At 33.2% G+C, this 15,496-nt stretch overlaps 4 protein-coding genes across 5 annotated transcripts; 1 reads left to right on the forward strand and 3 right to left on the reverse strand.

Moving 5' to 3' along the window:
* Positions 1-139: 139 nt before the first annotated feature.
* Positions 140-1,610, reverse strand: LOC114249324 (tRNA-specific adenosine-34 deaminase catalytic subunit ADAT2). The gene has a single exon (XM_028182848.2). It carries the CDS (start codon positions 1,608-1,610, stop codon positions 1,119-1,121), a length of 492 nt encoding a protein of 163 aa, XP_028038649.2. The 3' UTR covers positions 140-1,118.
* Smug (Single-strand-selective monofunctional uracil-DNA glycosylase) lies at positions 140-6,078 on the reverse strand. 2 transcript variants are annotated; one of them, XM_028182846.2, is made up of 5 exons: positions 5,246-6,078; positions 4,472-4,591; positions 2,710-2,853; positions 1,872-2,027; positions 140-1,756 (listed from the first exon to the last, which is right to left on the reverse strand). In XM_028182846.2, the coding sequence occupies exons 1-5, from the start codon at positions 5,513-5,515 to the stop codon at positions 1,640-1,642; spliced, it is 807 nt and encodes a 268-aa protein (XP_028038647.2). In that variant the 5' UTR covers positions 5,516-6,078; the 3' UTR covers positions 140-1,639. The 2 variants fall into 2 exon arrangements, with proteins under 2 accessions (XP_028038647.2, XP_028038648.2); XM_028182847.2 differs by lacking the exon at positions 1,872-2,027 and having other exon boundaries at positions 5,246-6,070.
* A 4,584-nt stretch (positions 6,079-10,662) lies between these two features.
* Positions 10,663-11,900, reverse strand: LOC149499870 (uncharacterized). Its single transcript, XM_089738561.1, has one exon. It carries the CDS (start codon positions 11,785-11,787, stop codon positions 10,663-10,665), a length of 1,125 nt encoding a protein of 374 aa, XP_089594687.1. The 5' UTR covers positions 11,788-11,900.
* Positions 11,901-11,980: 80 nt separating this feature from the next.
* On the forward strand, positions 11,981-15,353 carry HSPBAP1 (HSPB1 associated protein 1). The gene is made up of 6 exons (XM_028182857.2): positions 11,981-12,524; positions 12,716-12,852; positions 13,512-13,636; positions 13,763-13,887; positions 13,970-14,080; positions 14,571-15,353. The coding sequence occupies exons 1-6, from the start codon at positions 12,201-12,203 to the stop codon at positions 14,967-14,969; spliced, it is 1,221 nt and encodes a 406-aa protein (XP_028038658.2). The 5' UTR covers positions 11,981-12,200; the 3' UTR covers positions 14,970-15,353.
* The last annotated feature ends 143 nt before the right edge of the window (positions 15,354-15,496 follow it).

Genomic DNA, 15,496 nt, shown 5'->3' on the forward strand with positions numbered 1-15,496 from the left:
TTATTATTTGTACTAGTCGCGAAAACTTAAAAATATACTATAAAAATATGTATTACACAAAACGTAACGCTAATAAAATAAGTAATGTATAGATACTAACAAACAAATTTCTCAAAACATAAAAAGTAAACAACTGAACTTTTACTTTTATTCATTTAATAAATTATTTTAGTGTTCAACGCGATTCCCTTACCTCCTTTAGTAAATAGAAATCGAAATTTCAAGAAACAAAAATAAATGATGTTAGTTTTCAAAGCAATAACGGGAAACATTACTTTATTTGTTGCCTCTTAAGGTTGATTTAACACTAAAGGTTATTTAACATATTATTATGTCTTTTAATTTTTAAGTGACAGGAGTAATTTATTGCTTTGTGACGAATGATCGTAAGTATTAGATGTTTTGGAGATTTGTGACTTTATTACCAGGTGCCATAGTCGTAATTACTTTGAACTTAAAACTGTTTCAAAACTTTTTTCTCCGTTTGTTGTAAACCAATGTAGCTATGTATGTGTATATTCACGCGGACAGCTTTTGCTTTGATTTTGTAAGTGTTCATTTATCTAGTTACAATTTTTGATCGGAGCTTTACCCTGTTAGGCTGCTACCATAGGCTAACTACTGCACTACCGAGCCATTCGACTGAGGATCTATCCATCATTTACTTGGAATGGACTAATGCCAGGAACAGTTAGAATGGTGCCTATTTGTGTGAGCTCAGAAAACTTCCTATCTTAATTATACATACTTATAGTAATGCTTATGGTAAGCTGTCAGTGGTTTATGTATATAAATTGATAATGGGGATTTAAACATGTATCAACATGATAAGGATTTATCGTACAAAAATCAAATGAGCCTTTTTAATACTTTTGATAAATAGTGAACTCACAGTAATTACTTGTATTGTGCATGTACATTAAAAAAATCAGATCATATACACTAAAAAAATTCAGTTTGGTGACTACAGGAATCTCAACTTCAATTTAAAAAAAATATTGTTGATAAAACTGAAGTTTTATGTGGACAATCTTCAATAGACTAATATTGTATAATTCTCTACGTTTAAGTTACACTTTTCTTCACTTTAGGAAGTCTTCGACAATATTTTAATTAAATTAAACTTTCTTATCTTTCTTCACTTTTGATTCAGGGGCATTAGGGTTTATCCCTTTATAAAACTCTTTGAGCAACATCATAGCTTCATCTGCCAACAAGTTTCCATTTAAAATATAATTTTGTTCATAAAAGTTACTGACATCTAAAACAGTATTTCCGCCAAACCTGTCATTGGGGCAACCATATACCACCTCACGGATGTTTAGATTGTTGAGCGCTGCCGCGCACATTATGCACGGTTCAACGGTCACATACACAATTACGTTCTTGAAATATAGCTTGTAATCAATGTTGTTTAATCTACAGTATTCTAGAATTTGATCAATGCAGTTGATTTCCGCATGTCTAGTTGGGTTGTGTGTGGCGTTTACACTGTTTTTTGATTCTGCAATAATTTGTTCGTTAACTGTGAATACACAACCAACAGGCACCTCTTTAAGAGCCAGAGCTTCAGCTGCTAATTCAAGACACCTTCTCATATGATCAACCATATTCGACTTAATCTTTTAACTATACAATTTCAAGCAAATCCTTGATAAAAGTGCAATAAATTGTTTTCTTTTAAACAGTGAAGTGCTTTTTCGTCCCAGTTATTATTGTTTACAGCTCTTGGACTTGGATGTGGCATGTATATTACCTGTAAATATACAAAAAAATTAAACTTGTTAAATTTATATTTTATTCTTACACAGGATATGGTGGTAAAGGTGCTCATAAAAATAGTGAGATATATAATACATTTAACTATTTACCTGTATTTTATTTCGAAATGAATACTTGTCCAGAATTTTTTGTGCGCGTAATTCGCAAAATTTTCCGATCGCCACTATTATGTGTACATCATAAAGTTCGAGAACTTTTTTGAATATTGGATCACATATGTGATATAATGAATCTATTTCTGCAGCCTAAAATAAACGATTTAAATGAATAATACGTTAATTAATGAGTTAAATTGTGGTAAATTATACACCTCTTCATTATCAACTCAATTTTTTGTTTTACGGCCTATCAAGTAATATCGGTAAAATTAAGAATAAATGCTCTCGTCAATCAGAAAGCCTATAAGTTATCGTCATAGATAATACACGGTAATAGTGGTACAAGTTTCTGACTTTAAACTAGTATTAATAAAACTTATAGCTTCCGTTTGCATTAACTACAAGCAAACTCTGGGTTCTGCTATGTTCCTATACAAATTTATATTCTGCAGTATCATTTTCGTTAAGATAATGTTCAATTTATATTTAACAATACTTATATTAATTAGCGTAACTTTGACAGCGTAATTAATGGTGGTAGGACCTCTTGTGAGTCCGCACGGGTAGGTAGCACCACCCCGCCAATTTCTGCAGTGAAGCAGTAATACGTTTTGTTTTGAAGGGTGGGGCAGCCGTTGTAACTAACTACATATACTGAGACCTTAGAACTTATATCTCAAGGTGGGTGGCACATTTAAGTTGAAGATGTCTATGGGCTCCAGTAACCACTTAACACCAGGTGGAATGTGAGGTCGTCCAACCAATGTCTCAAAAAAAAAAAAAATTCTTTACAAAACCATAATAATTATTTTAATTAAAAAATACATACCTTGAAATCACCAGGAGTCAAATTGCATCCATTATTCTTCATCCATTGTTCTGGTAAATAATTATATACAAAACTAGATTCAAAAAATTTGTTTGGTTCTCCACATAAATTCTTGAACAATCCCCAGAATCGTTTCCCACTTACCTGGAATAAATGTATGAGTATTCATTAACAACTTTATGATAAAGAGTATTATTATATGATAATAAAATAAAATCTAAAAACTTTTCATTTTAAATACAATTGAGCCTTAAGTTCTCAAAGTGAATGGTAGTAATTTCTTAGTGCTCTTGTGCAAGAGACCTCAAGGACCACAGCTGATCCCCAAATAAAGATTAAGCAAATGAACTAAAATAGTCAAACATGGAAGCGATTTATATATTGAATTGATCGCATCAACTAAACAATTGAACCATTCGCCCTACCTAGGATTGGCGTGGCGTGGCATGTCATGTTTAAAATAATGTATTTAATAAAATTTGCCTTGTTTTAAATTTTATAAAATTTGAATGACTCTAATATAGTCTCCGGCACGTAACTTGGCAAGAGTCGTTAGATGCGCAGAAGTCGTTTTTTAGGTCTCTTTGGTTGTCAAGCGGGACGCGGGGAAAGACGTAGCACCGTTCCGAGCGCGCGATTGGTGAGTCAGTCGACGCTCCTCTCCCGCACTGTGTCCACGTTCCGTTCGCTCCCGGCTACACATGCGCCTACTAAGTTGTAGGAACCCTTTATTTATATTAAATTATTGTTAGGAGTTGTTATTATTTTTTAAATTTAGTTTTTGCTACGAGTGTTATTGTTTTAAATTTGTTTGCAATGCCAGGACCAAATACCAATGACCATATAGTAGATTCAGTCACGGAGCGTTTTATTATTTACGCCAGTGACGACTGCGACTCTTCGCTATGTCGACGATGAGGAGCCAACTCCTTCCACCAGCTCAGGTGCTACCATAAATTTAATCCAAGGGGTAGCACTATTAGAAAATGAAAGTATATTTTTTAAAATAAACTTAACTTTTTTTTATTTTATTCCTTGGATGGGTGGACGAGCTCACAGCCCACCTGGCGTTAAGTGGTTACTGGAGCCCATAGACATCCACAACGTAAATGCGCCACCCACCTTGAGATACAAGTTCTAAGGTCTCAAGTATAGTTACAACGGCTGCCCCACCCTTCAAACCGAAACGCATTACTGCTTCACGGCAGAAATAGGCAGGGTGGTGGTACCCACCCGCGCGGACTCACAAGAGGTCCTACCACCAGTAAAAAATAATTTTAATTGTATTTTATTTATAACACCTAATACACTTCACGAATTCCTCTCTTTTCTTTAACTTTCTTCAAAACACACAGGCTTAAAAATAAGTTATGGCAAATAAACAATGAAATAAAATAAAATAAAATTATATGCAGGCAATAAAAGTGACCATTTTTTTGTTGCAATGTGCACTATGCGCGACATTACCCCCACTACACCAAAACCTTGCCAACTTACGTGCCGCTTACTATACTATATCTGAACATTATTTTAAATACAGTTATGGTGAGACTTGGAGGAATTCAACAGTATGCTTTATGAAAATAAATATAGTTCTTTAACTGTAATGTAATCCAAACAAGAGAAACAGCAACAAAACTTCACTTTGGGGAGAAGTTAAGCTGAAAAAAAAGCAGCTTACCTAATTGTATTGTGAAGATAAGAGTGCTTATACTTAGACTGAGTTTGAAATGAATTATTCAGAGCATAGCCATAGACTTACTTCAGTTCTTTTACAATCAAATCCATTGACTGGTCTAGACTTAATTTCTAGTGGAGGTTTGCCAACAGAGCCTTTTATACCCAGCCAATCTCTGACTGAAGAAATTTCACCAAATGGAACCTGAAAACAAGTAATCAAAATTAGAATTAATTTTTTTTACATTACACCTATTTTGTTACTTTATTATTTGAACAGTTGCTAAGAACCTGTTAAATTATAGTGTATACAAATTATAGTTTTCAGAACATTTTGGCATATTTGAGGTAAGTCTTAATAAAGGCTAAAAGTCTCTTCTAAGTTTGAAACTAAAAATGATAGAAATACCTTTAGTGGTGGATATCATATATGGCTAATATCTTGTTAACAGCTTGAAAACAGCTAATATTTTGTTAAAATTTACTGGATGAATAAAATAAACACACTTGTCATCAAGATCCTTGAAACTATTAAAAGTAATGTGTTATTAAAATTGGTACCTGGCCTAGATTTCAAGCTTCAGTGTGGACTTATATGACTTGATACAACAAGCGGAGCAAATTACCTGCAAGGAACCAGATGCTACCCTAGCTCTACTTTAATCTACTTTTTTGTTGTACTATCCTTTTCAGTGGTCGTGGTCGTCAGTCAGTACCATTGCAGACGTTAGGCGCCTCACGAGCAATCGCCACTACTCCCGGTTTGTGATGAGCCTGGTACACTCATGTAAAATTACTTAATCTACTTACAGATAGTGAAACATGCATGCACTACTAAAATGCAGTATTCTTATCTTACTCCAGTTTGTGACATTCCCCAGGGTCCTGGATTCATACCAAAGTACATAATACGCTTTTTTGTATTGCAATATTTTTTTACATACGTTTCGAAACATTCTCGAGCATATTTAGTAGGATTATAAACACATTGGACGGAGGCTGGTGTTTTAAAGTCATCTAGTTGCTGATTTAATTCATCAATATAAAATAAAAAATCTTCGGCAATAGTACTATGTTTGTTAGTTTTGGGTTCCGAAAAGAATGAGGAAACAACACACGGTTCCGTCATGTTTGGTGTTGTTAAACAGTACGGTATTTATTTCACTTAATTCTCACCTAAGTAATTCATAAAAATATTGAGATGATGAATATAACAAAGTAGTGCACAGATTCTGTGGTTTTTTAAAAACACTAACATTTTCAATTCAACCCTATAGATTTAAATTTTTTATTTAGGGATTTTATAACCTGGTCACTAAGACCTTTAGGTCATGTCTTATTTTAATTTATATATTCTTATTTTTATGAAAAATGATAATATGGACTGAAATGAAATGAAGATGATTAATTTGAGACATTAATCAACTGGGACGAAATTAAATGAAATGAGATGAGATGATATGAGATGAAATATAATCTCAGTAAAATGGTGGTCATTTACTAAGATTTTTTCAGTGGACTTTTTGGAGGATCCCGAGAAGTTTCATTTTCCCACATTTGTGCACTTTCACAGATACTAAACAATTAACAAACCACCATTATTACACATTTAAACCTTAAGAAACACAAAATAGACAAAATAAAACAAATCACACAACTTCACTCCTCGCGTTCCCGCCAAAAAGTCTCAACACTCTCAACCCTTTTTTTTTAAGGGATTTTATGACCTGGTAACTGAGACCTTTAAGTCATGTCTTATTTTAATTTATATTCATATGTTTATGAAAAATGATATTATGGAGTGAAATGAAATGAAGATGATCAATTTGAGACATTAATCAACTGGGATGAAATTAAATGAAATGAAATGAGATGATATGGGATGAAATATAATCTCAGTAAAATGGTGGTCAGTTACTAAGATTTTTTCAGTGGACTTTTTGGAGGATCCCGAGAAACTACGTACAGCAGCTTTGCTTCATTTTCCCACATTTGTGCACTTTCATAGATATTAAACAGTTAATAAACCACCATTATTACACATTTAAACCTGAAGAATCACTAAATAGACAAAATAAACCAAATCACACAACTTCACTCCTCGCGTTCCCGCCAAAAGTCCCTCTCAACCCTTTTAATATTTTTTTTTTTTTTTTTTTAATTTATTGAAAGCATTGGCAACACGGCCATCAGCTTAAACTAATTTTACAAAAAAATAGTACATGAACTAGAACTTACAATAAAAACACAAATAAAAGAAACAAACCAAACCAAGAAACAATTACAAATCATTGAAAACAACAAATTAATGACAAAATGAATTGCAAGAACTTACTATAAAAAAAAATAAAAAATTACAAGTTTTCTTTCAACAAACAACAAAAAAAGAACATGAGTCGTTATAAAAAATAATTAAACTTGCACATAAGCAGGAGACCTATGATACATTCATGAATTATACATTCATAGTCGTTCTATAGTGTGAAGTACAAAATTATACACTATTGAGAATAGTTGTGGAAGCTTTAAAATACCTTGAATGGAATTAGGAATAGATTTTAAGCCTGTGTCTTTACATAATGCATTAAACAATAATCTCTGTTGATTGAATTCAGGACAATTAAAAAAAATATGATCTAGATCACACATGCCAGAGTTACAATAAGTACATGCAGTTGATTCACTTAACTTTAATCTAAAAAGATGCGCAGGAAAATGGCCGTGGCCTATACGTAATCTACAAATAATCGATATAAAGGCTCTTCCCGGGAAGAATCTAAAACTATCAAACCAAGATTTAGTACTAGGTACTGGGACTATTTCAGCTAACCATTTACCTTTCGTTTCTCTGGACTTAGACAAGTAATTATACCAACGTTTCATCATATTTTGTTTAATTGAATAAACTAAATCTGAGTACGGAACTTTAAAATCGGAAATATTTATATCTTTTGTAGATTTGGCTAATTTATCAACAAATTCATTACCCACAATACCACAGTGACCTGGCACCCAGCAAAATTCAATAAATATATTTCTGAAATACAAAGAACTCAAACAACTTCTTAACTTATAAATTAAATAATTTACAGATGCACTAATACATTTATTTTTAAGAGCTTGCAAGGCGCTCATTGAATCAGATAGAATTAGAATTTTGTCCCCTGCAGAGTAATTTACTCGAATGTGCTCTAAAGCATATATAATACCTAGTACTTCAGCCGAAAAAACAGAGAAAAAATTGCTACATTTATAAACTGATCCTATGTTCATGGACGAATCAAAAAATGCAAAACTAGTTCTATCTTTAGTTTTAGAGCCATCTGTATACACTTTAACAAAATCAGTCCTATCTTCAAGGAACTCCAGAAAATCATTTTTAGATTTAAACTTGATTAGATCAACAGCCACATCTCTCAACATGTCATAAAAGTTATATTCGAAACAAGGCAATAGAGTAGACCAAAATACCACATCCTGAAATTCAAAATTCAAGTACGTTAAGGCACTGGATATGGATGAAGAATTAGGAAGCGGAATTAAATTATAATTTGGAATATTTGCATACTTCAAATACCTGTAAGTTACTTGATTATCACGGCTAATAAGCTTAAGGCAATAATTATCTAATATAAAACTTCTTCGTATGAATAAAGGAACAATACCAGCCTCAACTTCCAAGGAATTAATTGGAGACGACATCATAGCACCAGTAATTATTCGTAATGCTCTATTTTGCACAATATCTAATTTCTTAAGAATAGAAAAATTTGCGTCCGAAAAGAACATACAGCCATAATCGAAATGGCTTCGGATTGTTGCAATGTAAATCGTTTTTAAAACTTTGGGATCAGCTCCCCATTTTATTCCAGTTAGCGATTTTAATATATTCAAACCTAATTCAGCTCTTTTACAAATAACATCAATATGAGTTTTCCACGAAAGATCAAAATCTAGAGAAAGACCAACATATTTTACGAAAGATTGAGCAGGAATAATATCATAATTGTATAAAACTTTAGGGTAATGCAATCCATTTTGGGAAAATAAAATTGCAGAACTTTTGGAAATATTGACCTCAAGTTTTAGGGAATTTGTAAGTAAATCGTAAATATTACGCAAACAACTATTCATAACCGATTCACCACTTTTAATATCATTACAGTTTACATAGAGAACAAGATCGTCAGCAAAGAATAAATGTTTAACAGAATTTGGAATTTTCTTTATGAAACATACTAAACTAAGTATGAATATGAGAGGTGATAAAACGCAACCTTGAGGAGTACCTTTTGTAGAAATTTTAGGACCAAATAAACTAGATTTAATTTTCAAAAACATAGAGCGCTTGTTCAGGAAATTGTACAGCCAGAACAGAACATGTCCTGGAAAGCCTAAAGAATGTAGACTTTCAATAAGGTAGGAATGATCTATATTATCAAAAGCCCCTTTAATATCCAAAAATACCGCTAATGTAAATTGATTATTATGGAAGTTATTTTTAATATCGCCAATCAAACAGCTTAAGTTATCTATTGTACTTTTACCTTTACGAAATCCGTATTGAGTACTTGGTATTAAGTTGTTATTTTCAGTAAACCACTCTAACCTGTTTTTTAACATAGTTTCGAAAATTTTCGAAAAACAAGAAGTTAAAGAAATGGGTCTGTGAGAATTGATACAGTTGGGATCCTTGTAAAGCTTTAAAATCGGTACTACATGTTGAGTTTTCCAAATCGGAGGAATACAGTTGTTTTGCCAAAGATCATTAAATATTTGACATAAAATTTCCTTGGCATACTGGGGAAGATTTTTGATTACTTTATAAGGGATGAAATCAGGACCAGGGGAGGTTTCCTTTTTATTTTCTAACGCAGTCGCAAATTCGCCCATAGAGAATGGGTCTACCAGCCATTGAGCCTCCGGTTTTCCGTGGCTGTTAAAAAAATCTTGTAACTTAGATTCGGAAATTTCATTCTCAGAACCAGCTATCGAATCCAAAAACAAAGATGCATTAGCGGAATTTTGAAAAAAACTTGAAGACGTAGAAATATTATTGAGTTTAGCGTGCTTAAATCTACGAATGTGATCCCAAATAATTTTACTCGAAGTCATTCGATTGAATGATGAACAAAGATTCATCCAGCTTGAACGTTTTATTTCATATAAAGTTCTTTTCTTCAAAGCGTCCAGCTTTTTAAAAATAATATAGTTTTCCATATTTGGATAATGCTTGTACGATAATAAAGCAACTTTGGCTTGTAAAACTACGCGGTCACAATCAGCATTCCACCAAGGAACAGCTTTGGAATAAATCCGTTTTTTGTGCGAGTAACACTTTTTGTCAAAAGTCATTAATATGTCATGTAAAATACTCAAAAACTTATTATAATTTTCAAGAGAGTTATCAGCGAAGCTAAAACTTGAAAACTCACTTTCACATAACTTATTAAATTTTGACCAGTCAATCTTATTAAAATTTATGTTAGCTAAGGAGGTATTATCTAGTGTATCAACTTGATTTATTGAAAAGGTGGTCGGGCCAAAGGAAGAAATAAAAGCATCGTTAAAGACTTCAATAAATAGAGGGAAATGATTACTACTGAGCAAATCATCAAGGACAGAAACTGTGCAACTAGAGCTAAGAGCAGGGGATGCGAATACTAGATCCAATACATTACCTTGTTGACCAAATGGAGCAAAGGTCGTGATTGTGTCATCATTTAAACAAACCAACTCAGAACTTTCCACATAATCATGAAGGGCTTTACCTCTTCTATCATTGACTCTTGAACTCCAGGAAGCATGATGTGCATTGAAGTCACCAATTATTAAATAATTATTTGAAACAAATTTAGAACATGAATCTTTCAATAAATTAATAGTGAACTTACCATTTGGTGGTGGAGGAATGTAAACACATAGAATGTCAAAAGAAAAATTATTAATGTAAACTGTAATTAAAATATTTTGAAAATGATATTGAGAAATTGTGTCTATTATTTTAAATTTATACTTAGAGCGTAATGCAATAGCAACCCCACCATGTGGTTGGTTGGAATCTCTTCTTATAACATTAAATCCAGGTAATTTGATGATTTTATGTGAAGTTAACCAGGTTTCATTGAATAAAATCATATCAACACACTTGTCCAGTTTACTGAGGAAATCTTTAAGTTGATCTAATTTAGGAAATAAACTTCTAGAGTTCCAATGAATGATATTAAACTGACCAACAGAATTATGCATATAAGATTGAGTAGAACTATCCATAATTTATGATGTAAAATTTGTTACTAGCATTTCTTTAATTAATTGAGTAGATATAGGTCCAGAAGGGGATTTAGAATCCTTTTTCTTTAACAATTCTATTAAAGTTTTTGTAATGGTTCTGATGACAATTTCTGAATTGATAATGTCTGAAATTAAAGCCCTACCTTGAGGGGTCTTCGCAGATATAGGTATGTCAGAAGAGGTCACGGGGTTCTTAATAACAGGAGTCTTTAGTATGGCTGCATATGATGTTTGCTTGCCGATGATCTTATTTTTTACTTCAGCAACCTTGGCTGCCTTTACTGAGCAAGAGTAAGAAACTGCAGAATGTGACCCACTGCAGTTGGAGCACTTGAAGATGTTGGGAGTGCTGCACTCCTTATAAAAATGATTGCCTGAACAAATAGAGCAAACTTGAGTGGCTTTACAGGCACCACTTCCATGTCCGAATTTGTAGCATTTGAAGCACTGTAACACAGGTCTAATATAATCCGAAACAGGCATCCAAATATGCTCGTATGTGACGTGATCAGGATGGCTAGACGCCAAAAATGTAACCAGCACAGTTTGCAGTGGCTTGTCACTTCCATTCTCTTGTTTTTTGAAAAATCTTTTTACTCCGAGTATTGTGCATGAAGCTTTTAAATTTACTAAAAGAGATTCTTCGTTCAATTCCACAGGAGCTCGAATAATTCCTTGACTCTCAATGCTATCGTAAGGTATTTTTGCTGTCCAATTGTTTAACTCCATAAAACTTACATTTAATAAAAAAGCGTTGGCATCCCGAGCACAGCCAAAGTAAATTTTAGCAAAAAAGTTCCCAGCAGCTTTGACATACTGGACCCCTTGAATATTTTTTAATGCTTTATTTATTTTTAACAGGTCCATTGGGACTCTGTTATTTGGTTGTGAGATGCTTGATTGAAGAAGCACTGGGTATTCTTTTTTTGTAAGGTCTTCGTAAAGAGCATGGTGGTCTTTAAAAAGACCGCGCTTATTTTTAATGAAAGTCATTTTTATTTTGCGGCTTTCGTCGTATTCAGATGACTTCATTCTTCTTTTTCCCATTATTATGGGAGCGGACACAGGGGCGGAGCTGAAGCCCTCACCCCCGTCGTCATCGTCCATTATTACGGAACACACTTATGAAATATAATTTTAAACTCAAACACAGTGAAAAATTAGGAAACAATGTCGTAAAAAAGGGCTAAAACCAAATAAATTAAAATTAACTTGAAAAAAGCGCCTATTTAGTTTGACGTTCCCGCCCTTTTTTTCACCCTTTTAATACTCTGAAGCATAGATTATACACTTAAGAAGTGTCAGTGTCAAAAGTTCAAAACAAAAAGGAGACCGGAGACTGACTTGTGTAATATTCAAACAAAAAATAATAATATTATTCAATTAAAAATTAGGCTAATATTACTTTATATCATAAAGCAATGTGGTTATGATGTGACTGGTGCTTGGTGCTATTTCGCGATATACTATTCAACAAAATCTTTCAGTGAAACGTGACTAACCTAAACCAAGGCCTTTAGATGTCTACTTTGAACGAAGACATTGTTCGCAACATAGTTGTAACAGCCAACAAACCAATAGTATTTAGAAGATTTGTCAATACTTGGCCACTAAGCAGTTGGAGTGTTGAGAAATGGACCACAATATTCGGTAATAAGGAAATACCGTTTCGCTGTATGAAAAAAGACTTCAGATCGGACGAACCTTGTTGGGAGCGTAGATGTGAGGTCAAAAGTATGACTTTCAAGCAGTTTATAGATAATTTGGACACCAGCGAAGAGTGGATGTACTTCGACTACAAATACGTCCATAAATGGTTTGTAAGCGAGGATGAACTTTATAAGGTGAATATCGAATGTTAATTTTCTAAATACATTATTCAGCATTGGTCTTACGACGAATTCAAACGAACCGAAAAAATGGAGATATATTTTTTTGTAACCCAGCTTTCTGGTTGGAAGTAGAATTGTTGAGCTTTGTAAGCAGCTAGCAGTAAGTAGGTTGTTTCAATAAAATTGCATATCCCAATTTCTAGGACATATCATGGAAGGATTTTGGTTTTCCAAATAAAGGAGCGTCAGATACTACTTTGTGGATTGGCAGTAAGGGCTCTCACACACCAGCACACCAAGACACATATGGAGTTAATATTGTGGCACAATTATATGGAAAGTGAGTTGTTTTCAGTTCTATAATTGAAGGGAGTAAAAAAGCCAAAATTAAAAATAAATTGATGATTATATTTAGAAAACGTACTTCAACTTTGCAAAAAATACCGACAAGCTATTTATTAAAATTTCAATTAAATTATTTTTATTATCGATATATCTAGTTCTAGGATTAATCTCTAAATTTTTTACCTAAGTAGACTAAGTCCGTTTGATATTCTAAATTAAAACTGATACATTTTATTTTATGTAACTTTTTATACCCTTATGTTAACTTATATAAATATGCAATTAAGTTGATTAGGCCTTTTGTTCAACAATTTTAGTAGCAATTGCTGGAAACTAAAATTGGGAAGCATAATATTTATTTTGAATAAATTAGTATAACCGAAACATGTTCTGACTGACTGAAGATTTGTTGAAGATTTCAGAAATCTGCAGGATGCAGGCCACGGATAACACGTTTTTGTGGCAAGCCTAGGAGAGGTCTTTGTCTAGCAGTGGATACAAATATCCAAAAATTAAATATCAACCTACAAATAGGGTGATATTTAATTTCTTAAGATACAAGTAAAATAACATTTAACTGAATTAATACAATAATTTTTTTACATGAAGTTAACTGAAAATTCATGCTAGTTACTATGTGATGCACATTTTTAGGAAGCGTTGGATACTGTTCCCCCCAGAAACCGGTGGATTAAAACCGACTAGGGTGCCTTATGAAGAGTCAAGTATTTACAGTGAATTAAATTTCCATTGTCCAAGCGATTTGGAGCAATTTACGCGTGAGTCAAGATTGTTATGTTAATACAGTAAACAATAACACTAACTCAGATTTTATAATGAGAATATTCTTATGAAATAGATGACTCGTTAATTTTGTTTCAGCAAAAACTTTAATTGTGTTTTAGACTTGACTGGAGCTAGAGTAGTGGATCTGACTGCAGGTGATGCGCTTGTGGTACCCAGGGCATGGTGGCATTACGTTCAAAATATGGATCCTCTCAACATATCTCTGAATACCTGGTTACCTCATGTAAGACGTGTAATCAATAATAGATTTATTTATTAATTTAGATAGATTTAATTATTGTTAACTATCTCAATTTATTTATCAGGAAAAAGATACATCAACTCAGGTGTCGGAAGCTCTCATCAAAATATTTGTAGCACAGATATGTAAGGATCTTCCTGAAGATACAGCAAAATTGTTGATAAATCCGAACGAGGTAAATAATATTATACTACAGTCATTTTTATCAACGTATTGATATGACTGTCTTAAGTTCATTATTAAGTCTGATTGAGAGACCCGGTGGTCGAAGTGCTGACGATTGTCGTTTCAGCTCTCCCCCACCCCAGATTTGTGGTGGGGAGAGATACGTTCCACGCAAAGCGTGTCACTTTGTCTCCTGCCTACTCCATTGAGTTTAATGTCGTCTAGGGCTCGGACGCGGGTTTATTGACCGGGAGTCAGTTTAGTTCAATTCCCACATAACCACCCTGCTTAATTCTCATGTCGTAGCCGGCTGTTTCCTCCTATTCCAGGAAAAAGTCCAATAATAAATCATCATATATAAAATTAGTTTTTGATTGTACTTGCTAGCGACACTTGTTCAAAATTTCCCCTCCTCATTAAAGGATTAAACAATTCACTGAATGTTTAAATTAGATTAATTTTATGAGATGCACTTCATAGAAATTTTAATTTCATTCAAGGATGATATATCGGTGACGCCTTTGGTCGTGCTGTTCCTGCAGCTAGAGATGGTCGCCAAAAGTTATTTGGATAACCGACGTAAAACGCGACGCGCCAAGCGACAAAAGACCTGCGAAGAGAATCAATCGACAACCGAAAGCGGAGAACTCAATATTGAGGCTCTCATACAAAACGAGTGTAATAAGCTGGAGGTACCGCCGCCGATAACTGGCGAACAACTTGTGGACATGATCAGACAAAATCTGCGCGAATATGTTAATTTCGAACGGCCTTTACACGACGACGAGATTGATGGATCGACTTCAAGCCTTTGTTTAACTAAAGCTCTTATAGACGCGTTCACACAGAGCAATGTCATAGACATTGTAAAAGAGAATCTATTTGCCAGACTAAGCTAAGCTCGGTTCGGTTAGGAAATATCAGGGTCTGGAAGACTGGTTGTGCTAGAAGCACGGATCTCAAATGAGTAAAATTACTCGATTCGTTTTGATTATTTAAACTCTGCAAATCATGTTGATTCTAAATTTGCTTAAAACAGATCTTTATTCGTATAAATTATTAATTATATTAATATCTAAGAAATAACTTAATATTAGTAGGTATAAATAAGTTTTTAAATTTCTGCAATAAAAATGACAATTCTGATTAAATAAATAGCATAGGTATCAGTTTTTGACGTAGTGAATGTTACTAGTAATAATATGCCTTATTGGAATATTCTAAATGTTAATTTTCATTTGCAGTCATTACAATTATTACATCAAATAAAAAAATTAATAAATTGCAGGCGTATCATTTACCTAAAATAAATAGTCACGCGGGTTTCTATTATTTAATAAACATTATAACCTTTTCGAAGGTCGATATAACATGGAAAAAAGGTTGCAAGTGTACATCAGTGGGTATCACCATTGCTCTTTTCTCT

This window comes from Bombyx mandarina, chromosome 25, assembly GCF_030267445.1.
Source record: "Bombyx mandarina strain Sakado chromosome 25, ASM3026744v2".
Taxonomy (NCBI): domain Eukaryota; kingdom Metazoa; phylum Arthropoda; class Insecta; order Lepidoptera; family Bombycidae; genus Bombyx; species Bombyx mandarina.

What these genes read in the sequence shown, in the direction of transcription:
- LOC114249324 (XM_028182848.2), bottom strand. Translation starts at nt 1,610, where the DNA reads ATGGTTGATCATATGAGAAGGTGTCTTGAATTAGCAGCTGAAGCTCTG.
- Smug (XM_028182846.2), bottom strand. Translation starts at nt 5,515, where the DNA reads ATGACGGAACCGTGTGTTGTTTCCTCATTCTTTTCGGAACCCAAAACT. An exon ending in GGGGAATGTCACAAACTGGA is followed by an intron (nt 4,592 to 5,245) that starts GTAAGATAAGAA and finishes ACTTGTTTTCAG; the next exon opens with GTTCCATTTGGTGAAATTTC. An exon ending in TGACTCCTGGTGATTTCAAG is followed by an intron (nt 2,028 to 2,709) that starts GTATGTATTTTT and finishes CGTTTATTTTAG; the next exon opens with GCTGCAGAAATAGATTCATT.
- LOC149499870 (XM_089738561.1), bottom strand. Translation starts at nt 11,787, where the DNA reads ATGGACGATGACGACGGGGGTGAGGGCTTCAGCTCCGCCCCTGTGTCC.
- HSPBAP1 (XM_028182857.2), top strand. Translation starts at nt 12,201, where the DNA reads ATGTCTACTTTGAACGAAGACATTGTTCGCAACATAGTTGTAACAGCC. An exon ending in CGATTTGGAGCAATTTACGC is followed by an intron (nt 13,637 to 13,762) that starts GTGAGTCAAGAT and finishes ATTGTGTTTTAG; the next exon opens with ACTTGACTGGAGCTAGAGTA. An exon ending in TGTTGATAAATCCGAACGAG is followed by an intron (nt 14,081 to 14,570) that starts GTAAATAATATT and finishes ATTTCATTCAAG; the next exon opens with GATGATATATCGGTGACGCC.